Source organism: Anastrepha obliqua, chromosome 2 (genome assembly GCF_027943255.1).
Source record: "Anastrepha obliqua isolate idAnaObli1 chromosome 2, idAnaObli1_1.0, whole genome shotgun sequence".
In the NCBI taxonomy this organism is placed as follows: domain Eukaryota; kingdom Metazoa; phylum Arthropoda; class Insecta; order Diptera; family Tephritidae; genus Anastrepha; species Anastrepha obliqua.
The window spans coordinates 88,948,196-88,972,852 of NC_072893.1; the positions used below are offsets into that span (position 1 = coordinate 88,948,196).

The 24,657-nt window shown below is 34.5% G+C and overlaps 1 protein-coding gene across 7 annotated transcripts in view; it reads left to right on the top strand.

The window, feature by feature from the left end:
* LOC129236788 (integrin alpha-PS2) overlaps positions 1-24,657 on the top strand; it is a 131,734-nt gene that overhangs the window by 46,492 nt on the left and 60,585 nt on the right. For all 7 annotated transcript variants that reach the window (XM_054871015.1, XM_054871018.1, XM_054871016.1 and 4 more), the window contains exon 3: positions 18,910-19,034. In XM_054871015.1, coding sequence (XP_054726990.1) covers positions 18,910-19,034 — 125 coding nt within the window. The remainder of the gene's footprint in view (positions 1-18,909; positions 19,035-24,657) is intronic.

Below are 24,657 nucleotides of genomic sequence, written 5' to 3' on the forward strand. Positions count from 1 at the left end.
CAACGAGATCTGAGCCATACATAATTTTCAGGTATCTGACTTAAGGGAAGTTAGTTTATATCATTTCCAAATTCGTTCTAAACTTAAGGTGGAAATTAGAGTCTATAATAACATTTTTATGTAAGATCGATTCGGTAATGCTTCTATTAAAGCGTTTACACAGACTGTTACATGAACGCGCCTAGAGAAATATTTATTTAATACCATAAGGCAGAGTTGTTTTCTGCCGTCGCTAAAATTTTCGCACTAAAATCGTTGTTTGAACTTACAAAATTTGTCTTTGTTTTACGATTTTGTATACCGAGTTTGTATAAAAACCGAAGTTCAAAGAAAAGTAGATTGAATATTTATATCGATACAGGTCAACAATCCAAGTCGGGGATGTCATTTGAGACTAAAATGTTAGAATGGTAAAATAACGATAATAGACTTTTAATGAACGAAAATTCAAAGGTGAAACTTTAAGGGTTTATTAATTAAAGGACTGTATCTTGATGAGTTCACTAAAATGTATCCGTTATTGTTTTTTGTATGAAATCTTTCATATTTGATTTGACCCTTTTCCTAAATTCAAGGCTTTCTTTTTTCAAGAGCTGAATTCGATCTCTGTTGAGGTCAGACCAGCTCTAAAATATGGCTTCTAACACCACCGGCGTATGGTTCTGGTCTTACAAAGCCTCTCTGTTGGTCCTACATACCATTTACAAAAAAGAAAAACTAACGAGCAATACAAATTTAAGGAGAAGTTTGATCTAAATTGTTCAAAGCAGGATGCGTAACATTTTTTGCTACAACAACACATGGCATTATCATTTCCTACTGGGTTGCCACCTACTGCTATATAAGAATGCATAGGGAATTCTATAGATTTGCTACCATTGTCCGCCTTATTGATGGATTTTGATTGATATTGGATGGATGTTGTTAAAACTACGAACACGTTCATTGAATAGCGAAGGTGGTGTTGTAGGCGTCGCATTTTACAACTTAATTATTTTCAAATCACAAAACAACGTAAATTCGATAGTTGCAGGTAATTTAGTTGGTATTGATGATAATAATGGAAACGGAAACAAATAAATAGTTTGTGAGTGTGCATTGTTTTGTGATTTTCATGCAGTAGCTGAGTGTACATAGAAAAAAATAATTAATTAAAAACTATGTGCATTGAATGGGAAGCGTTTAAAACAACACTTATTTCATGGCTTTTGCTTTTTTGGAGGAAGCTAAAGGGCTAAGTGAAATTGGTTCTCATATTATTTATTATAATTACTCAATACCTGGACTTAACTTAAGCTACGTTTGAAATTAAAGATGTTTACTCAAGCTATCCAATCAGCCAATGCCAAATACAATAAATAAAAGCCCGCAATTTTTTCGTGCGTTTTTCTTCTTAGTTTTATTGAACTCGATAACGACTTCTAACAAAAAGTAATCCCTTCTACCGGTAACTCGATGTCAACTTTAAACCTTGTCTTCTGGTCTCCCTCAGCTAAACAATACTTTCAACTTTAGATTGCATTTCTTACTATCATATATAGTATATGTATATAATTGGCGCGTACACCCTTTTTGGGTATTTGGCCGAGCTCCTCCTCCTATTTGTGGTGTGCGTCTTGATGTTGTTCCACAAATGGAGGGACCTACAGTTTCAAGCCGACTCCGAACGGCAGATATTTTTTGTGAGGAGCTTTTTCATGACAGAATTACACTCGGAGGTTTGCCATTGCCTGCCGAGGAGCGACCACTATTAGAAAAATGTTTTTCTTAATTTTGGTGTTTCACCGAGATTCGAACCAACGTTCTCTCTGTGAGTTTCGAATGGTAATCACGCACCAACCCATTCGGTTACGGCGGTCGCCGCATATTATATTAATTAAGATTAGAATAAATATTTAGATTAAACAAAATATTTCAATTTTTTGGATTTTCATGGGGTAATCAGAATTTTGCCTCTGTGCGACATGCCTTGACCGTCTCCAATTGGTATACAAATTTAAACGGTCTGGTATAACCGATTGATGGTGTGAGGCTGAAAAAATCATTTGAATTTTTAAGGACCACCCTAATGTACATTCAGTGCATTAAATAACTACAGCACAGGGACTTATTGACAAGTTTTGAGCATTTATTTGTTTACTAATTTAATTGTAACAATTTCTTTAGGAAAATATAGTAATCAAGTTTCGGAACAAAAATAACGTATTTGGAAAATATCATCCTTTATCAATCTGCAGTTGAAAAATCGTTGTAATGGGATACTTACTTTACGAGAAATGTGATAATTATTCAATCGCTGCAAAAAAATTCGATAGTTAATAAAAAAAAACTATTTAGAATTTTGCAACAAAATTTTCTGAGTGTGCTTCTGGATGATAGAACTCAGTGCTGGCTGAATTTCATCGCAAAATATTCACTTTGGTAATTTTGTGGCCCACTTGAGAAAGCCTTACCCTTTTATGAAATCGAAATTGTAGAAGAATTTCGAGTAGGCCATTGAATTTTAATACAATAAAGTGCAAGTGTGAAATCGTTTAAAAATGTCATTGATTTGTTCTGATGATGGTGTCGGGTCTTGATTTTTGAATTACTTCAAACTTGCACATTATTATACGAAAATTCAATGGACTAAAAACTATCTATTGGGTCGACGGTAAAATGACTGAAAGAACACTGAGAACAACTTAGAATTTTTTAATTAGTATGTGTTAATGGTTTTGGTTATGCCATCTAGGGGCGAAATGAGTCCTCATTGAATAAATATTTTATAAATGTGTTGGCCTGCATATAAAGGTTGGTTAAGTTTCAATGGCCGGTGTTGATTTTGAATAAAATACAATTATTTTTTTTTTTTCATTATTGTCATTTCTCTTTATTATGATAATATTGGTATGGCTCAATTATATAAAGAATAAAATATTGGCCAAATAGCCGCCGTGGCCTCGGCGGCACACTTCCATCCGATGGTCCAAATTTTCGATGACGCTGAGGCATAATGGAGGTTCTATGCCGTTAATGTGCCGAGTTATGTCATCTTTTAGCTCTTGAATTGTTGCTGCCTTATCGAAGCACACCTTTTCTTTCAACTAATCCCAAAGTAAGAAGTCCAACGGTGTCTAATCACATAATCTTGGCGGCCAATTGACATCGCCGCGACGTGAGGTTATTCGGCCATCAAATTTTTCGCGCAAAAGAGCCATTGTTTCGTTAGCTGTGTGACAAGTGGCACCGTCTTGTTGAAACCACATATCGTCCACATCCATATCTTCCGATTCGGGCCATAAAAAGTTCGTTATCATCTCACGATAGCGAACACTATTCACAGTAACTGCCTGACCGACCTCATTTTGGAAAAAATACGGCCCAATGATGCCGCCGGCCCATAAACCGCGCCAAACAGTCACTCTTTGTGGGTGCATTGGTTTTTCGACAATCACTCTTGGATTATCATTCGCCCAAATGTGGCAATTCTGCTTATTGACGAATCCACTGAGGTGAAAATGTGCCTCATCACTGAAGGCGAAGTGTGCTATATGCATTTTGATTTGAACGCCCGTTTTCATAATAAGTCTGAATAACTTTAACGCATTGATCGATTGTGTATCTTTCCATGATTCAAATTGAGTTAGTCTGAAATTGAAAAATGTCTAATGAAATGCAGAAAAAAACTTGACGTTTAGGTGTGGTTTACATTCAATATCGGCCCTTAAAAGTTAACCACCCTTAATATGTAGACTATAATATTATATATGTATAGGTATGTAGGTATGCAGGCGTCATGTTGCATAGATCGAATTGCTTATGACGAATTGTCTATAAACAGATGCAGATTGCTTGTTCTGAAACTAAATATCACGATAGTAAAGTTTTAGTTTTAAAAAACAAAGTTATTTTTCGCCAAGAAATCAGCACCCATGTGCAAAAAAGATGTTTTCATCAAGGATACGAGTACAGCCTTAGCCGAAGTGCAAATCTAGTACCCATCAATAACAGCCTTGTTTTTCCATCTAAAACTGTGTGGCCTTAGAGTCTTTTATTGCAAAAATATTTTTTTTTTCTATTGAGTTCTAATAAATGTATTCAGCTAAAGGAATATATCATAAAAAATATCTAACTAACACCAAATATGTTATATGCTCCTAGCTCTATGCTCCGAATATGTATGTGCAGAGAGATTTTATAGTAGTTTTTTAGTTCTTCTTACAAATGTCATCAAACAAAATAATAATAAATTCTTCTTATAAATGTCATCAAAGAAATATAAATAAATAAATAAATTTGCGTTTTTAGTTTTTTTGTAGAACATCTGAAGATTTTTTTAATTTCAACAAGAATAGAGGTTTCCAAACAAATTTCATAAATCTAAAATTGAACAAGGCACGGGAATTTGAGTACCAAACGAGAGAGGAACGTACATACATATAATCTTAGAACTTTTTTGTTTTAGTTATATATATATAATTGGCGCGTACACCCTTCTTGGGTGTTTGGCCGAGCTCCTCCTCCCATTTGTGGTGTGCGTCTTAAAGTTGTTCCACAAATGGACTTGTTTTAGTTATCCTGTGTTAAAACGCCTCAAAAATGTCCGTTAAAGGTTTTGTCTTTAAAAATCTCTGACAATTCTCATCCAAATCCTTTAACAAAAATAGATTTTGTGAATTATTATATGTATAGGGTGATCAATCATGAGGTGCTTTTTTCAATAGTTAAAAAAAAAAAACAAAAATGTAAATTATGTTCAAAACCTTTATTTATCATTTGAAAGGACATTCTTTGATATTTACTTTTTGAATATGACTTCATTCAAATGTTGGCCGCAACTACGCTTAAGGTGGTCCATTCTGAAGGTCCAATTTTCAATCACTCGTTCGAGCATTTCGACTGGTATGTCGTGAATAACACGCGTAATGTTGGCTTCCAGAGCTTCAATCGTAGCTGGTTTATCAGCATAGACCTTGGACTTCACGAATCCCCAAAGAAAAAAGTCCAAAGGTGTGATATCACAAGATCTTGGTGGCCAACTCACAGGTCCTAAACGTGAAATCAGCTGCTCTCCGAAATGACTTCTCAATAAAGTCATTGTTTCACGAGCTGTATGGCAACAGAACGCTGATTTTCATAATACAGTTGAACAATTTGTAGACGTTGTTGCGGTGTGAGTCTTTCCATGATGAAATGCCAAACGCTGTTCAACAAATCCACGATGACAGTTTGCCACAACTCGCGCGCGATCTGTAAAAAAAACGCAAATGAAAAAAACTCCTCTTAATTGATCACCTTATACTACCATCAACTCAAATTTCATCTCTCTTCTTTCAATACTCTGAGGCATGTAGGGGTTAGGGATCTTAGTTAAGAGTATCAGCGCGCTTTATAATTTGATTTTTTGTCATACCTGAGAGAATCGATAAATGCAGGAAAGTGGCTTAAGATGCACGTAGATTTTTCATAATTGTTTTTTGAACCGGTATTATGAATTTTTTTCCATATTTCGTAATATTTTTACATGCATAAAAGTTCATAGGAAAAAAATAGTCCAAAATCAACGTGATTTTTAAGTCTCTTCAATTTCGGACTTGATTAGACCAAAATTCAATGGGCTATAAGACGGTATACGGGAAAATTTTTTAAAATTCTGATTAAAAAGTTTGAAAATACGAAATACGAAATTTTGAGGTACATAGTTTTTGTTGTAGTATAAACCAATATTTAAAAATAGAAAATAAAAATTAAATATACAATTAATAAAAAGCCGAAACTTAGCAACATCTCCCGCTGCTGCTTTAAATACTGGAATTAACGGGATCTGAAAGACATCGGGATTCCGGGACTCGCATCCCTAACACGGAGGCACGGATATGTGCCTTAAAAATGCTATATTATTGAAGGTGACAAAAACATACAATTTTTTTTGTACGCTTCATGCGACAAGTAAAAGGGTTTGGTGTTAATAGTTTATTTAAATAGTCATTATCTGGAAGCGTGGAGTTTAACCAAGAAAGCATACAAAAAGGTGTCAGAAGTAAATCAGTGAATAATGTCGTTACAAACAAAACTGCAAACAAAGAAAATCTCTTTCATGATTTGGAGGAGATGGATATTGACAACTCCATTAGCATACATACGTACAGGTTGAACAGCTTGTTTTATGTTGTTACTTTCACTTATGAACACTGTTTTCAATGCTGTTTTTCCTCTCCTTCATAGTGCAGAAGAATCACAGTCTACGAGTAAATGCCAAACGATTTTTGGTTCTGCTTTGCCATGACAGCTTCTAAAAAACTAATTCTGGATGATGCCTAGCCGCTCTATGTACTCCCTTATAAGTCCATATGTGACTCGTCTCATAGCCATGAACAAGTCTTCGAAAATGTAGTTCTCGATTACTGAAATTTATCCTCGCAGAGACTGGCGAAATTCCACTTGGTATCTGCTTGTTTTAGAAAAATGATTTCCCCAATGAAAAACTCGCAAAAGTTTGTTTTTTGCGCTGAAATAAACTAGGCGAGGTTCAGCTGAAGTCCACCTTCTTTCTCTTGGACTTCCCTTGTGCAGGCGACGAAATATTCACCTTTTGAAGGTCACATTTACATCTTTGGGTGCAGTAAGCAATAAAGCAGCACACTAACTAAACGGGAAACCTATAGAAATTATATTATATCCACAGCACCTTTATTTGGACATTAGGAATAAAGTAACACTAATAATGAGTGTCAAGAGATTTTAGCGAGAGTATTTTGTAAACCCTTAGCTGCTCCATCATTGTGAACGCAAAACCTTTTTTAAGCGCTCTAAAAAAAGGGAAAATATACGGCCCGAGAACAACTAGAGTACCAAAATATTTTGTCCAATTTTTTATTATTTTTCTTTAATTTTTTTTAATTTTCATTTCAAGTTTCATTTTCAAGTTTTCATAAAAGTTTCACAATTTCTAATAAGAAAAAAAAAGAAAAAAATTGGGTACGCAGTTTGAAATTTTAGTATAACAAAGTGCAAGTTTGAAGTGACTCAAAATTATCGTTAAGGTTAGATTAGGTTAGCCAGGTTACTTGTCTAAGACAAGACACTCGGTGGCCCTAAGGCCCATTGTGATATTAAGAAGGTAACTAGTCCCTCCAGTGATAAATTTTGTTAATTTACTTTGTCTTCAAGGAAATAATCGCCAAGATATTTGAAAAGATTCTGGTTAAATTGTGATTGTTTTTTTCTCTGGCGGTGTTGCCCATTTTCTCCATATAAAAAATATTGTGCGTTTGTGAAAATGCAGACCAAATTGTTTGGAAATTTGATGAAATTTTATGGAATTTTTATAGAATTTGTACGAAGTTTGAAACTTTGATTTATATCATAGTTGTTGTAAAACTATATCTTATATTAAAATAAAGTCAACTTTTTGTGTGTGTTCGCTAACCGGCCATGTCTTTGCACCGAATTAAACCAAACTTACACACATTGTTAAATAGGTATTGAAGATGGTTTACGTATAGTTTGGATGCCTATTGGTGGATAGGGCTCGAGATATAGGTCAAAACGTGGACCCGGGTAACCTTCGGATGTGTATGTACAATATGGGTATCAAATGGAAGCTGTTGGTGAATGCTTTAGTTCAGAGTATTTTTCATACCGCTCTGTGACTAGGGTCTCGAGATACAGACCAAAACGTGGACCCTAGAATGTGTTTCTACAATATGGATATCAAATTGAAGCTGTTGGTGAATGTTTTAGTACAGAGTATTTTTCATGCCGCTCCGTGACTGGGGTCTCGAGATATAGGTCAAAGCGTGGACCCGGGTAACCTTTGGCTGTGTATGTACAATATGGGTATCAAATGAAAGCTGTTGATAAGTGCTTTAATACGGGGTAATTTTCATACCTATTGATGACTAGGGTCTGGAAATATATGCCAAAACGTGGACCCGCCGTGTCTTTGCACCGAATTAAACCAAACTTACACACATTGTTAAGGAGGAATTGCAGATGGTTTCCGTATAGTTTGGATACCTATTGGTATATAGGGTCTCGAGATATAGGTCAAAACGTGGACCCGGGTAACCTTCGGACGTGTATGTACAATATGGGTATCAAATGAAAGCTGTTGGTGAATGCTTTAGTACAGAGTATTTTTCATGCCGCTCCGTGACTAGGGTCTCGAGATATAGGTTAAAACGTGGACTCAGGTAACCTTCGTGACTAGGGTCTCGAGATAGAGACCAAAACGTGGTATTGAATAAAGAAATAAACAATATGAGAATAAAGAAATAAATAATATGAAAACCATATCTTTTCTGTTCTAAACCATATCTATTCTATTTTAGTGTGCCCAGCGAAGCGGGCCGGGTTTGCTAGTTTTTATACAAAATGAATTGAAGATCGAAAGAACAAAAAACTAAAGGAAAGTAATCAAAACTGGTTCAAATGTTGTGGTACTTTAGTTTTTTTTCGGAGTATTAAAATATATTTTTCAAAGCTATTATTATTAAATTATTATTATTATTATAAAATATTATTATTATTGGAAAACATTTTGAGACAATTGAAGTCATAAAAGAGAATTCGAAGAACACACTCGAGCTTGACTTGTTTACAGTAGCACAGAAAACAAACTATGTGACATTTCACGCTGAAATTTGCCATGTAAGCTTATAACAGTCCTACCAAAAAACAAAAAAATTTGTTTTTGCCATATGTCATCCGCGGACCGTTTTATTGATACCGTCTCGTTCATATTTGAGTAGAAGGTATTTATTTGAATTTCACTTGCGTTTACAATTTTGGAAAATCTGCTAATTACACATGCACGCGAAAAAATAAGAGTTTCTCACCTATTTGCTTTGGCGTTGGCGTTGCTAATTTTGGTGTAAATTTTGCTAGGTGTTCATATAGAAAAATGTACTTATGTATAGTCAACTGTCAAAGCGATGTAAAAGCGAAACGAAAGCAACGCTACAGTTATACAAGTATTTATACAAGCCTCAATGGTCGAAGAAAGTGCAATTAGAAAGTTCAACGCAGCTGACGCATATGTAGGCATATCCTTTGGGGGTGCTAGTATAGTGTCTCTTTCAATTTGCGATGTGTTTCTTGATATTCTAAAAAAGTAGGGATCTACCATTTTATGCCGGCTCTGTACGGCAGATGGTTTTTATGAGAAGGTTTCACTTGCCAGAGACACAGTCGGAAGCTTGCAATTGCCTGCATAGAGGCAAGCGCTATCAGAAAAATGTTTTCTCTCATTTGATGTCGCATGCTCACACTAGCCGTCGAGCATGGGCCAACAAAAATTCATTTATACCGCAATTGGTTATGGCGGCCGCTGAATATCAATAAAAACTCTGGGAATGTTTAGTTGTTTAATGTTTTAAGTGGTGTTAGGTGGTCTTCGCATGGTCTTGAGGCCTATTTTTAAGATGCGTCCCTGTAATATTCTCATTGTGTTACACGTTATGCAGCATATCGCGGTTTCCATATTGGCTTCTTTTAGTTCGGGTATGAAAATATCAGTACTTACAGGCTTATAAGATTGAATATCTTAGTTCTCAAGAACATGATAGATCCTAACATCTAGAAAGCCCCTCACTTGGATTTTAACATAAACAGATTTCAATTTATAAACAAACTCACTACAGCAATACCGAATTGTGTAGTGAATATTGTGGTCCATCTTAAAGTCATACAGAGTAATGTTGAATTTATTTCCCAAATCATTAAAAATTGCCTATAATTATTATAATTAAATCTTAATTACAAATAGCTGGTAATAATTACTGTTTTTCTATATGGAAAGCCTTTTTACATTTGAAAAACACCTGCTAATTTATTAGGTGTAAGTACAAAAGTACTCAAGTGTAAGTGAACACTTCAGCCACTGACCATAGAAAAATGTATTTACTCTGAAGCATACGAGTAAAAGTGTTGATTAAAATCAATTACTAAAAAGTGCTTTTTTTGCAATAATATTTCTTTTGCCTGCCAACTTTCAAATCCATTTAAAAATGTAAAATTAACAGCGGAACAGAACCGTTGCCGTTGATGTGTATGTACATAATACACTTTGCCGCCACTGTATGTGTATTACATATATCGCCCTTTTTCATAAACTGTATGTTTGTAAATTTAAACACTTCTTTATTATTCATTATTTATTGCCTGTGGGCAGTCACAACTTCACCATCTAATGACTTCATATCTACTACTTTTGCATCTACATACGTACATATATGAGATCATTAACGAATCATTGCTCGCTACCAAGAAAATCAAATGAGATAAACCAAATGAGCTGAATAATTACGTCAAGTTCGATAAACAAAAATGCTAAAAATATATTAGATACAATTGTATCTATACTGCTATATGCCATATGGCCATGACTAATATGCAAATATGTACAAATCTACATACATATATCTTGAACAGCTGTCATTATGACAGCAGCATATGGAAATGGTGACTGAATATCGTTTGCAAGTTATTTGTGCCCTTTCTTTCGGTATCGAATTCCTAATAAGCGCTACTCAGCCAAATCGCCAAACACAACTCATGAATACCTCACGCTTGTTGACAGCTGATAACCAATATGATTTTCAAGGTAATTTGAAGATTTCAAGAAAATATAAAATACAGTGCCCCAACTATGCAGTGACCAATCATTTTGAAAAAAAAATCGGTATTTATATGAAAAGTTCTGTTGCTTTTATTGTAAATTAAAGTATAGACATGGAGATTATGTATGGAATATAAATGATCGACTCGTTAGATTGTTGTTTTTGCGAAATTTTCGATTAAATTTAGTCATGGTACCAGCTCTATATCAACTTTGTTGCATTGAATATCGTCTGTTAGTTTAGAAATTGTTCTCGTCATATACCTTTTATCTCAAAAAAGACCCCAAAAAAAGAATTCAAGGAGAAATTACCCCAATTTGTGAATTGGGTTTTCATAATTTCTATGCGTAATTCTTCACTTCCAAATTTCAATATTCACATGCAACAGCTGTCAAGCAACAACACTATGATCGACAAGCACAAAAATAGCACTAAATTCAAAAATCGATACCCAAAACTATACGCAAATTTTGGATATAGAGATTTCTTTATACCGATCAAAGCTAGGAAATTGGCTTTGTGACAAAAAAAAAAAAAATAAAAGCACGAAAATAAATAATAAGCGAAAACTGAAGATTAGGATTGCATATAGTATTTTTAGACACTTGTTGCCAAATCTTATTTACGCATACATAAATACCTACAACTAAACAAAAAAAAACTAAAAGCCGAAAAACGCACAAAAAAACAATACGAGAAAACAATATAATGGGCGCACCGCCAAAATTTTTTTGTTTTCACGCTCTTTTTCACAAGCAACAAACGACAATTGATGAGTCAATAGGTGCCATGATGGAATGAGTGAAATCGGTGGATTGAGGGATGGCGTAAGCATCAACATGTTCGATCAATTAAATTTTGTGATTCATCTGGATTTCAAACAATTTTAGATTTGCGCGAGAAATAGGAAAATAAAGTAAATTACATGAAATAAAATAAAAGAAAATATTTTTTAAAATGAAATAAAGAAATAAAATCAAACAAAATAAAGTGGCTAAAATAAAATAAAATAAAATAAATTAAAGTAAAACAAAATACAGTGATATTAAATAAAATACATTACAATGAAATAAAATGTAATTAAAGGATAAAATAAAATAAAGTAGAAAGAAATTACAATAAAAAAAGAAATGTAATAAAATAAACTAAATAAAATAAAATAATATAAAATAAAATAAAACACATTACAATAAAATGTAACAAAAAAATAAAAAAAATTAATTAGAAAACAAAATTATTTAATTAATAATAATTAAATTAAATAAACTAAAGTAAAATAAAATAAAACAAAATAAAGAAATAAAATTAAACGAAATAAATCAAATCAAATAAAATATGTGGAAAAAAAAAATAAAATACCCTACAATAAAATAAAATAAAAGATGAAATGAAAAAATATAAAAATAATAATGAAAATTAATCAATAACCTACAAAACAAAAAGAAAGTGAAATGAGTAAAATAAAATGAGCTCTAAAAATCATATAAAACACAATGTATTATATAATAATAAAATAAATCAATAGAGTAACCACAATTGATCGAGTCCAAAGAACAGCCTGCCTCCTGATAACAGGATGCTTAAGTACACCACCTACTAAGGCTCTACGTTGCTTCACTTGTTCCCTATCGATCTGCCCAACTAGGGAAGAATGGAAGACAAATCTTACCGAAATCCATGGCCCTCTGATGATATATACAGATGGTTCAAAACAAGACGGTAAAGTGGGATTTGGAATCTTTTCCAATTCCCTTCACATAAATCTTTTAGATTACCCGACTACTGTAGTGTATTCCAAGCGGAAGTATGCGCTATCTGGCATGCTGCGAAAACTATCTTAGAAAAGAGAATATCACTAGAGGATATCCGCTTTTTCACTGACAGTCAAGCGGCTGTTCAAGCACTCAGCTTCTCTTATACCCACTCAGATGTTGTTCAATCCTGTCTCTTATCTCTTAAATTCTGTCCAAGTTATCTGGATACCGGGTCACAGTGGATTCGAAGGTAACTGCAAAGCTGATGAGCTCGCAAGAGCTGGAGCTGCGCAATCAAATGTTAGTAACTTACCCACAATCCCTATTCCGCTCTCAACATGTAAAATGATCATTGATCCAGAATTTCACAGCATTGCTGATCGGAGGTGGCGAGTGGAAACTACTTGCGTTACTACCAGACAAATCTGGCCATCCTACAATCTGAAACAGACAAAAACCCTTATAAGTCTTTCGAAACACGAACTAAGGCATATAATATCTCTTATCACCGGCCACTGCCTTTTGGGCACTCACGCACTTCGGCTCGGGGTTCCTCAAAATGACCTTTGCAGATACTGCGAGGACGAAGATGAGGAAGTATCGAGCAGGCATTTGCTGTGCAGTTGTCCCGGTCTAGCCAGAAGTCGACTCGCTCTTCTAGGCTCTCCAACAATTGACAATCTTTCAGTACTCTCGGACCTGAAAATCGAATCTTCCATCAAATTCTCGAAACGAATTAATATCTTTGACCAAAATCTATAATAAAAATCTCGGTTAGGTGGGGAAATCATACAATATAATGAGCTCTAGGGCAACACAACGGACCCAACTTGCGGTCTATGTGGCACTCCGATGCGGGGTCACCCTTAAACCAACCAACCAAAATAAATCAAAACCAAATAACATAAAATCATATATAAAAAATTAATAAAAAAATAAAATAAAGTGAAATAGAATAAAATTCATTACAATAAAATATAATATACAATAATGAAAATACAATAAATTGGAAAAAATAAATTAAAATTAAGGAATAACATAAATAATTAAAATGAATAAAATAGAGTAAAGAAATTAAATAAAGCAAGATAAAAAATAAATGAAGTAAAATAAAAAAAATAAATAAATAATCTAAATTTGGAATAAAATAAAACAAAAAATTAAGTGTATTGAATAAAACGATGTGAAGAAGTAAAATAAAACAAGATAAAAAACAACAGTAAAAGAAAATAAATTTGGAATAACATAAAACAAATCATATGAAAATAAAATAAAGTGAAATAAAAAAAAATTAATTGAAGAAGTAAAATAAAACAAGACAAAAAAAATTAAAAAAAAAAAAAGATTGGAATAAAATAAAACAAAACATATAAAAATAAAATAAAGTGACAAAAAGCAAACAATAAAAAAAGAATTAATTTGGAATAAAATAAAATAAAATAAATAATAATAAAATAAAATGAAGTGCAATAAAATTAAGTAAAGTAAAATTAAATTAAACGAAGTAAAGTAAAATAAAATGAAGTAGTATAAAATACCGTAAAATAACTTAAAATTAATTATTTAATTAAAATAAAAAGGTGAAATAAAATAAAATTCCATATAGTAAAACATAAGCCCAAACGCCTTTAATTTATTAAACTTCCTTCCTGACTCATTCTCGTTTTCGGCAAAATTACCAAACAACGAATCTGCAGTGACAGCTGCAATTACCACCCCCAACTGCCTACTGGTATATCGCGCACAACACTCTCATTTAACTATTCGAGGTCAACAGCAGAGCGAATCAAAAAGTGTGGCATCACGAACAAATCAACAACCAATTTCTTGCTTCATTATAAATATGATACAAGCAGCTAATTTTGAATACACGTCACTTTTAAGATGCAATCATCCCCAGACGTGATTGCCAGTCAGCCACTAGACTGCAATAGAGTTACATGCATACAAACGAGTACACACATTGCCGGGTCAGTTTGTCAGTGTCCTTGACATTGGAAACAAGCCCATGCCGGCTGCGTCTCATTTCGTCTAACTTTGTGATGAATTAACATAATCCACAATACATATATTGACTTATGATTAAATAAATACCCAAAAGGCCAAACTGGAATCAGCCCTTCCAAATGAAAAAAATAAATTATGATTTTTTTCTTCCCCTGGGAGGCTGCAAGGCAAACATTTCACATTTTTAATTGAAAGCGTTTTATGCTACTATTCGTTCATTCATTTAATCAGCCAGTCATTCATTTACTCACTCACTCATTTATTGACAGCGCGGACATGTGTGCTCGTATGTATAGTACATAAGTACATACGTATATCCACATCAAGTGAATGCGGAAGTGAAAAGCGGCAGTAAGCAGCATGCAGCAGTCAACACGCTGCGCTCTTGCAATACACAGTATAGCCGAAAATAATACAATAACATAGTTTTTGTTGTTGTTAAGTATCCAGATGAGGGCGTTTGCAACTCTAATCACGATTTCATGCAATGGCATACTCAAAAACTGCACAGTATTTGTATGCATGTGAGTGTGTGCATACCCTAGCGTTGATCTGTACATTCTGCCCTTTTTGGCTTCCGCCGACTTTACCCGCCCATACCTCCTTGAGCTTGCTCCCCTCGTTTGCTTTGTGTATTGGCGGCAACTGTTTGTGACAGCTGAGGAAGCATTTAAGTGCGTCTGATGAATTACTCCCGTCCAATTGAAAACGTCAACGCCAATTGTTTGTGCGTGTCTGCCCGGGGTGTCCAGAGCGTCCATTGCGAAAACCACAGCCTTTCGTTGATTGAACTTAAGCGTATTGAAAGTAAGTTTTGCTTTTGATCAAATGTGCCTGGAATATGCAATGCTTAGTTTGTATGTGAATGCATTTTTTGCCATCTAGTCAAATTTTGCAAAAATAAAGTTGTCATAACTTAATTCTGAAAAATTATTATCAACCATCTATGTATACTGTCTTGCAATACTTCGAAAACATTTATTATACAACTTTGCATACACGACTTTCAAAATAAAAAAAATACACTTTATAAATAAAATATTTTGCTTAGTAAACTAGGTTCGCTGTACGTATTTGGATATATCTCGAAATATTATGGGAATCCCACTGTACAAGTTTCTGGGATTACTGAGTATAGACTCTGCTTTAAATGGAAAATAAGGATAAAGTGTAAAAAATCTAAAATCTTAATCAAAATGACGAAAAAACAAATATTCCACAAAAACATAAAATTTCATTCCAAAAATTTTTTTTAAATATATGTATATATGTAGTATAATTCTAAAAAATTTAAAAAGAAACATTTTAAAAGGACAGTAAACAGTTTACTTTAAACGTATCCATAATAAAATTTTCAGTATTGAATAAATCGCAAAATTATTAAATTTTTTTGGTTTAATGTTAGAGTTTAGTTTTTATTTAACTCTTGCCTGCAAATATACCAATTAAAAAATATATATTTACAACAATGTCCAAACTATTTGGGTCACTTGACATGGAATCGCCCATATACCAAAAGGAAATCTGGTGTTTTTCCTTTTATTGAGAGAATGGCTACAGGTAGCTAAAATTCAATGGGACCAAAAGTTTGCGGGCTATGAATCCAGGCCAATGAATCATGGACAATTTTTAAGTATCATAATTAACAAAAAAAGATGCTGAATTACACATAAGTAAAAGTATTTATGTCTAGTTTAGTTTCACAATAGATCAGCTCTGGTCGCAGTGCGTAATGGCCTTCTAATAATAATGTCTAGTTTAAGTTCTACTTTTTAGTCTATATTTCACATTTGTTATTCTACTATCCTAATATGCCACATGGGACATAGAGTGAGCTCCTGTATTGACATCTTCAGCTGCGTTCTAATGGCCAATGATCGGGATCCGCATAACAATTTTGCCCATAATTGCAACAACAGCGATGTAATATTGATTACATTTATGATCCATTCTGTTCGTTTTGTTTTTCATCATTAGTTTGGTATCACTGACTTATAAGCAGATGTGTGTGTTATTTATATTCACAAAATTACGGAAGCGTTAACCTTTTTAAATATGTGAAAAATACGAAAATCGGTCAAATGAGCTTAAAGTACTCACTCGCACCAAGCTGCCCTGGCTAAATTCTTTCAGTCGAATTTCTATCGTCTATTAATGTGGCATCTTCAATGTTGCCATGTCTGAAACAGCAAAGTTTTATATCAGTCCTACCCACCAGTGAAAAAAGTGGCGGGGCAACAGTATTGGAATTTGTAGTGACAGTCAAGCTGCACTGAAAGCCCTTGCTAACCCACGCTGCTCTTCGAAGTTAGTCGGTGAATGTAAGACAAAACTGAACAGTGTTGCAAAACACAACAAAGTTAGTCTTAATTGGGTGCCTGGACATTGTGATATTGCAGGGAACGAGTTAGCTGATAATTGGCAAACTCAGCAGGAAGGACCTGAGAGTACTGGTGGGTGTAATCACAGGGCACAACGTCTGTGGTCAGCATATGGCTACCATGGGGGTCGTAGACAACCCGATATGCCTATCCTGTCTTCAGAATGACGACACTGCAGAGCATTTTCTCTGTAGCTGTCCTGCATTTGCCAGAATCAGACTTAGGATATTGGGTTGCGATACACTGAGTATGGACAAAGTTCATACTCTTCCGTATCTCTTAAAATTCATTAATGAATCCAAGAGATATGTGGAAGAGTGACCTCAAACTAATTTATCCCTTTTTACCATCCACCTTTTATCTTTCCTATATCTATTCTTTCTACTGATTTCTATCCGGGTGTAGTACAATGGCCTACTGACTGAGTGCTTGGACTTATCCAGCCCCCCACAAATCTAATCTAATCTAATCTAACCTACCCACACCCAAACTGAGCTGGATCTTTCCCATCGGACTCGATCGGAATACTGAGCTGCATAACCCAAGAAAGAAGAATAAATCAGTTGACTTTCAATATGACTGCCAAAAATTAATAACCATTTAACAATTAGAAGAAAAAACAAAAAAAAAAAACAAATGGAATTATGACTATTATTTATTACAAAACATATGGAATGACTTGGAATTTTCGCTGGCTATCTGATCAATTTTTGTTTTCCATGGTTAAAAAGTGTTTAGCTTTTTTACAAATTTTGATGCTAGAAAGATTTATTCAAGGAACGTTTTTGGAGTGGCAGGGTTTTACACTTTTTCAGATTTTTTTTTTACTACGAATAAAAACCGAACTTTTCTTAACTTTTCAAAAAGTCCTCCCCAATAGGTTCACCAAAAGGCGCAAATTAGTCGACATCAGACATCTTCAACGACACGTGTGGCAGAAAACAGTTGGACGGTACTTGACACCATTCCAATTCCTCTGCTAATCTGGAAACAAAATATAAATCTTCAGCTGCAGACGGAATTAGAACAATATATAATAAGAAATAATACAAATTGTGGGAGCACTTTTGAATATGAATGCACGAAAAAACTAATGAGGTTTCAGAAGTCAAAAAAGGTAAACGAATTTTAGTTTTCCTAATCTGACCTAAACACTTATACCACACACATTTCAATTTTATGTACTGGCTTTCGAGATAGGCTGATCAAGAATGATCTACTATGGACCAGAAGTGGGCACAAGAGAAATGTATGTATGGGCTATAGATTTTACTCTTGATGCACGGTTTAACAAACTTTATTAGATTGCTGGTATTTCGATCTTCGATATAATTCACTAAGTGCAGGAAATCAGAGCTAAGACAATTTAGTCGCGATTTGAAGAATGGGGGATCGTACCTTTAATATTGCATTCGTTACAAGCAAGGCATGATTAACGCAGCATAAGTCCTATTTTTATAGCGTGAGAGGGTATAAAACACTCTCATACTCTATAAATTACTCTTAACAGACAGTTTTTTGCATTATATGAGAGAGGCATGATTTTGGCAGTCCTGGAGGATTTCTAGTCAGCACGTAGGCCCGCTGATTCTTCTCTATTCTTCTGTGTTGAGTCAATCAGTATATTAAATAAATAGTTTCTCGTATAGTAATACAAAGTTTATCCGTCTTCGATGGCAAGTGGCAACTGCTTTAAAATAAGCAGTTTTTTTAAATTTGTTTTCTTTTCGAAAGTTCAACCAGACTTAGCCCATCCGAATGCTTCTGTAATCCACTTAAGAGTCTGAAAAATGCATTTATAAGCTTATTATTAAAGCAAATACAAGCAAAACATGTCGGATGCTTTTGACTCTAATAATCTTAATAAGGAAAGAGATTGAACCATTTGTCGTAGTATTACACAACCCTCATTAGTAACATTTTATAGATTATTTAATAATATTTTTGTTCCCATTCTAGGTGTTTTCTGAGAACCAAACAACTTCTTATTCATATCAAATGAACTACAATAAATTTAACTTATAATATTAGTTAAGGTCAATAACTTTAAGGCCGCCAGAAATAATTATTTAAACTTGACCAAGCATTTTAAGGTGGCCTTGTGTGCCATTTAATTCAACAACATTTTAATTTTATTATTTTCTTAATTATTTTTCGTTGCAGGTTAATTGTTGGCGCTCCTAAATTCGATACCTCTTCATACCAACAGGGTGTGGTAGAGGCGGGTGCCGTCTTCAAGTGTGGTATGATTGACGGTGACTGCAATTTGGTGAAATTTGATTCTTCAGGTAAGTGAGTGACCGGTGAAGAAGCCGAAAAAAATATATAAATAAAAAAATTAGTGAAAAAGAGGCGGAAAATATAACTATACGAGGAGTGTAGAATTTCACAAGTAAATGAAAAAAATACTTTATTCAATGTGAATTGCTTGAAAGTTGAAAAAAAGATTTTAAAATGCTGATTATAGTAGGTATTGATTTCTTTTTTTATGGCTTTGGGAATAAGAATACGATTTACTGCTGCAAATAAAAATACTGGAAGTATGTAAATCCCGCAAATGCAAAAGCGGATATTCGATATTTTTAATATTAAAAATCAGTTACTTATCGATTTCTGATTATAAAGCGTTTAACTAGAATATTTCAAATAATTAGCAGCGTAAATAAATCTATTGATGGGGAAACTGCTGGGCTGATGAGCTATCCATATAGCCGACTTTCAAGATGGTTTCCTCGTGAAATTAGCGAATTGGGGTTCCCTTGAGAATCTGTGGTCTGCTCCTAGAAAGATGTGATTCGCGTCAACTCAGCGAGTACTGAGTTAGTACACAAACGTGCAAAGTCGCGAGATCTTTATAGTTACTGGTAGACGGGGGCGCTAATCCAAAATCATCTCCTCCTTCTTGCCTTTTGATTGTTCTTCACCCTGTTGTCAGCTGCATGGTATCCCTATAGATGAATTTGATTATTTGTCCAAGTGGGCTTTTACATTATATAAGTCCTTAATTTTCAATAACCGTCGTAGCGAAAAACAATTATTATTTTTCTCCACGTTCAAGCCATACTAAATTAATGAGCTAAAATTGGAGTAGTTTCGAGTGGCACAAAACTCTGAAACATTACAATTCTTCAAATGTGCGTGACAGTCATACATCCTCAATGTGAAGCAAATTAAATAAAAATTTCGATTATTTTCCTGTTTTGATTTGTCATAATTGTGGCATTAAAAAGAGTCTTTTTCTTCTACGTGCATAAATAATACAACCATTCAAGACGGGGCTTACTTACGTTACGTGACATATTTTCCCTGAATGAAGAAATTCCTTATATAATTAGTTTTCAATTTCCTGCTACAGAAAGAATTTATATATAAATTCCATTGGAGTATTCATATATTGAGTGAGGATATATCGAATCGTTTTCAGAGCGTTGAAAGGGAGTCCGATATATTAAAGGTGCTTGAACGAGAGTTCAAATCTTGACAAAAATATCGCAAAATGCTTACGGCCTAAAAGTGTCTTCATGCTAACTTGGTGCAAAACAGAGCAGTTTAACCATACATAATATTCTTAGACCCTATAGAAAATAAAAATTACTTGTGAAAAGTTTCCAATAGCGATATTGTATAGTTAGTAGAAAAATAAGAAGCGCTATTTGCTTTTTGAACAGGAGCTCGGGAAATTGTATGCCATGCACATAAATAATTGGCGCTAACACCACGTTTGGGAGTTTAGCTAAGGTCCCCCGCCTATTTTTTGTGTGCGCCTTGATGTTGTTCCACTAATAGAAGGACTTGTAGTTTTAAGCCGACTTCAAACTGGAGATGGTTTTTTGGTGAAGAGCTTTTTCATAGCAGAAATACAATCGGAATCAATTTGTGATTCGTTCCCGGGGTTTCGAATCAGTGGACTTCCGAATGATAGTTATGCACCAACACAGTCGTCTACGGTGACCGCTATGTTTTATGCCATATACCTAAATTTGACGGGGGCTTTCGACATCAATTAGGCTCCTTTATATTGTAATAAATTAAAGATATGTTCGGTTTTTACTTATTTTTCATTCTTCAAATAATTCAGTGGCAAAAATTAAGGGATGAAAAAAATTTTCAAGTTTTGAGCGATTATACATATACATATGTATATCTCAGTTAAAAATAGTCGCGGGACTTGTAAAAAAATAAGTGTGAAGCTTTTAGACTCTAGTTTTGAGACATTTTGATGACAAAGATTTCCAAACAACGGTTATCATGGAAGCATAAAAAGTGGTGTGAGCAAATCAACTTTTGTTTCGCCTTTGGCTTGTATGTTGGGCTCACGTACTTGGGAATACTTTTCGACAAAGCTTTTGTAAGAGCCAGATAACTTACTTCCATTTGGTTTTTTATAAGCCTCGGATACGACTACTTCTTGCTAAAAATATCGGGTTTTGAAGCAAAAAGAATCATTTTATCTTCGTTCATCGATAACTCATCAGCCTTTGATTGCAAAGCAAATGAAAAAGTGGTTTCAAAACCTCAGATAAAATCCATTCAAGGACTGTCGTTTTTTTTTCTTCTAAAAAATATTAACAATTCTTGATGAAAATTTTAAAAAGCAATGAAAAATAGCATTTTGCTGTTTTTTTTGGAAAATCAAGCGCTAAATTACAAATATTTATAATAATGCTTTTACTCACAAAAAACGTTTTATGTCAAATGCTCAAACTTATGAAAACAGGAAAAACAGTTTTTTTCTTAAATAAAAGAAAAGAAGAAAATTAGATAAATATTTAAATATTAAAAAAAATTATTATATATAAATTAAAAAAGCTATAAAAATGAAAAAGAAAATAAAAAAAAAAATTCATAAAAAATTTTTAATAAATATTTTTTTTTTTTTACAAAAAGATATTATTTCTTAAATGACTTAAGGATGGGAAGGAAAAGAATTTTAGAATTCTCACATAATAAAAGTGACACCAGTTAAACCCATGAGAAAGTGTAATTGCTTTATTACAAAAGTGTAGAAAAAGAATTACTCAATAAAGACACGAAAATTACAGATGTTAAAATATGAAAACTGAAAGATGCACATAAGGGGTTGAGGATGTAAGGGACATATTGGCTGGGTAGTTAATTTCTGACAGCCACTGTGTTATGCGAAACGGAAGAATATTTCACGGCAGCGTACAGAGCTGGACGATAAAGACTACGATTTACAAATGCTTAGGATTATAGTAATCGCCAGAGGATGATAAGAAAATAGGAATACAATCCCTACTTTCATGTGATGAAAATATTAAAGAGGGAGTACTATAAAAGACTTTCAGTTTTTAGCTCGATAATTGAAATTTTTCTAATCATGGCAACTGAGTAAACCCTTTTCTGTCAGTTCTTTACGAAAGTGTTTATAATATTTAGATTAAATCAAGTAAAAACTTTTTTTATTAGCAATTAACTTTATAGCCCCAATGGACTTCTCAGTAGAAATGTTCACCTACAAGCTTGACAATTTTAGTTGAAACGCTACAAAAATTATAAAGAAAGGTTAAATTTGGCTCGAATCGAACTTGCGCACATTTTAGTAAAATTAAATTGCGCGTGGCTGTTTTTGCTTAAAAAAAACTCATAGGCAATGAGAGTTATATCTTGTAGTCCTGATGATGTAGACTGAGGGGGCAAATTTTTGCTCGACTTATAGTGGCCACGGACGGACGGACAGACGGACATAAATGGCTAAATGGACTTCTCTCATCATTCTTCATTCACGCTGCCACATACAACCGTAATGTGAGCAAAATCAAGCTACAACTATTTGTATTTGAGAATTTTTCAGCCATAACTACAAAAAAAAAATAATAATACATAAAAAATTATATGCATACCTAAGTACAACAAACTGTGCAAATTAACTCTGAGGTCTGCACATTAAATCTGAGGTCTTGTTTTTATTGGTCGCTTACTCAGTATTTGCATCACATATTTTTCTGCCGCTTTAGTCGATTGGACGAGTCTTTCCGGTATATTTTAATATCACATCCGGTCGTTGAAATTTTGTTACTGAAACTGTCTATGCTAAACAATTTTTTGTTTATAAATTTACTGTGCATTGCACCGCGTTGCAATTGGAGAGATTTTTTCACACTTCCACTGCAAGACGTTTCTGTCCCTAACTTGGCTGCTAAATAGTTTTTTGAATTACATTTCCTGTCAGACTGACACATTTTATGCATAGAATGTTTATTTTTAAAGTTCGTGCTTTCAGAGGTGTAATATTTAATTAATTTTTTTTTAAATAAAACATGAATTCAACATTTTTAGTCATCGTTAATTTTATTCCTTATACAGTAAGCACTGCAAAAAGATTTTTTAAGCCTGATTTTTTCGGGGAATCGTTATTCACTTGCAAAATTTCTTGAGAAGTCTTCAGATATAATAAATTTTTTAATTTCGATGGAAAATAGTCCAATTTTATTTTTAAAGAACAGCGACGGATCTTAAAGTTCATGCTCGTGTGCGTTTGTGGCCAATGACGCAGTAGAAAGAGGAGCGTCACTGATGTTAAAGTACTTTGCATAGTTCGTCAGTTGATGTTGCATATTTTTCAGTGCAAACAATGAAAACCTGGCTTAAAAGAAATATGAGTGCATGTGTTTGAGTAATATATTTTTATTTTAGCTCTCGTTTCTCACTGTAATTCAGCAAAACTGTCGCACGTAACTCGCGAATAGTACAGTACGCCCTAGAAAGAGGAAAACTTGCCAGTGTCAGGGTACCAAGTTCAAAGTCCCTGTCCAAATCGTTTCGCTTTCTGATAATTCCTATCATTTCATAAAAGCAGATTCTCATTGAGCGATTGGTTTGAGAAAGCAACTAGCAAGTCCAGCACTCAGACATTAATTGAGTCCATAGTACTACACTCGGATTCCCTTTTAATTTTCTTTAAAATCTACCCGATCTCCGAAGAAATCTGAGTAGATCTTGTGGTGCCAAGGAGCCAAGATGGTCGCTTCTTAACACATCAGTGCCAAAGACCTCAAACCTGATTCGAGCGAAGGCGGGGCAGACACACAGGAAGTGGTCCGCTGTCTTATCCTTCTCTTCACAAGCTGGGCAGAGTACACTGTCTGAGATGCCCAACCTTTCCATGTGCTTTGCCCACAGAAAGTAGCCCGTCATCAGTCCAACCAGCTGTCTGCACTCCCCTCTGCTTAATGACAGTAGGGTTTGCGGCAGTCGATCGGACATGACCGGTAACATCAGTTTTGTCCATCTGCAGCCTCTCTCAGCCTGCCAAGCTCGCTTGTGGGTAGTAGTTACCCATTTGCTAAACGTGGCCGTGATGGCCGCAGAGGGGAGTGGCAAAGCGGGTTCTGGGCCAAAGAAGTTGGAGGAGTCAGAGGTCTCGTTACCCGCGATACCCACGTGTCCCGGGACCCATGTTAGTATCAGGCTTTTATGTCTGCCGACATAGTTCAGCCTGGATTTACAGGACTTCACTACCCCTGATGTGGTTTGAGGGCTGTCTAAGGCCATAAGCGCTGCTTGGCTATCGCTGCAGACACATATGGATCTGCCTCTCCATCGTTTTTCCACAACAAAGTTCATCGCTTCTTGAACTGCATACACCTCCGCTTGAAACACAGATGCATGCATTCCCAGAGCAAAGTGCAGTTTTGTCCCGCTGGATTCCACGTAGACCCCAGAGCCGGAGCCGTGCTCGGTCCTGGAGCCATCCGTAAAAATGCGAAAACGGTGTTTGCCGGGCTCATTTTCTGAGTCTCCCCACAACTGAGCCTCTGGTAGCACTACACTGTATCTCTTTTCAAGTACGACCCTTGATGGCATGGAGTCAAGGGGCATGGAGAGAATCGTTGGATCGATGTCCATGCCTTCTCTGTGTGCCAATGCCGGACAAGGGCCGTACCAGTT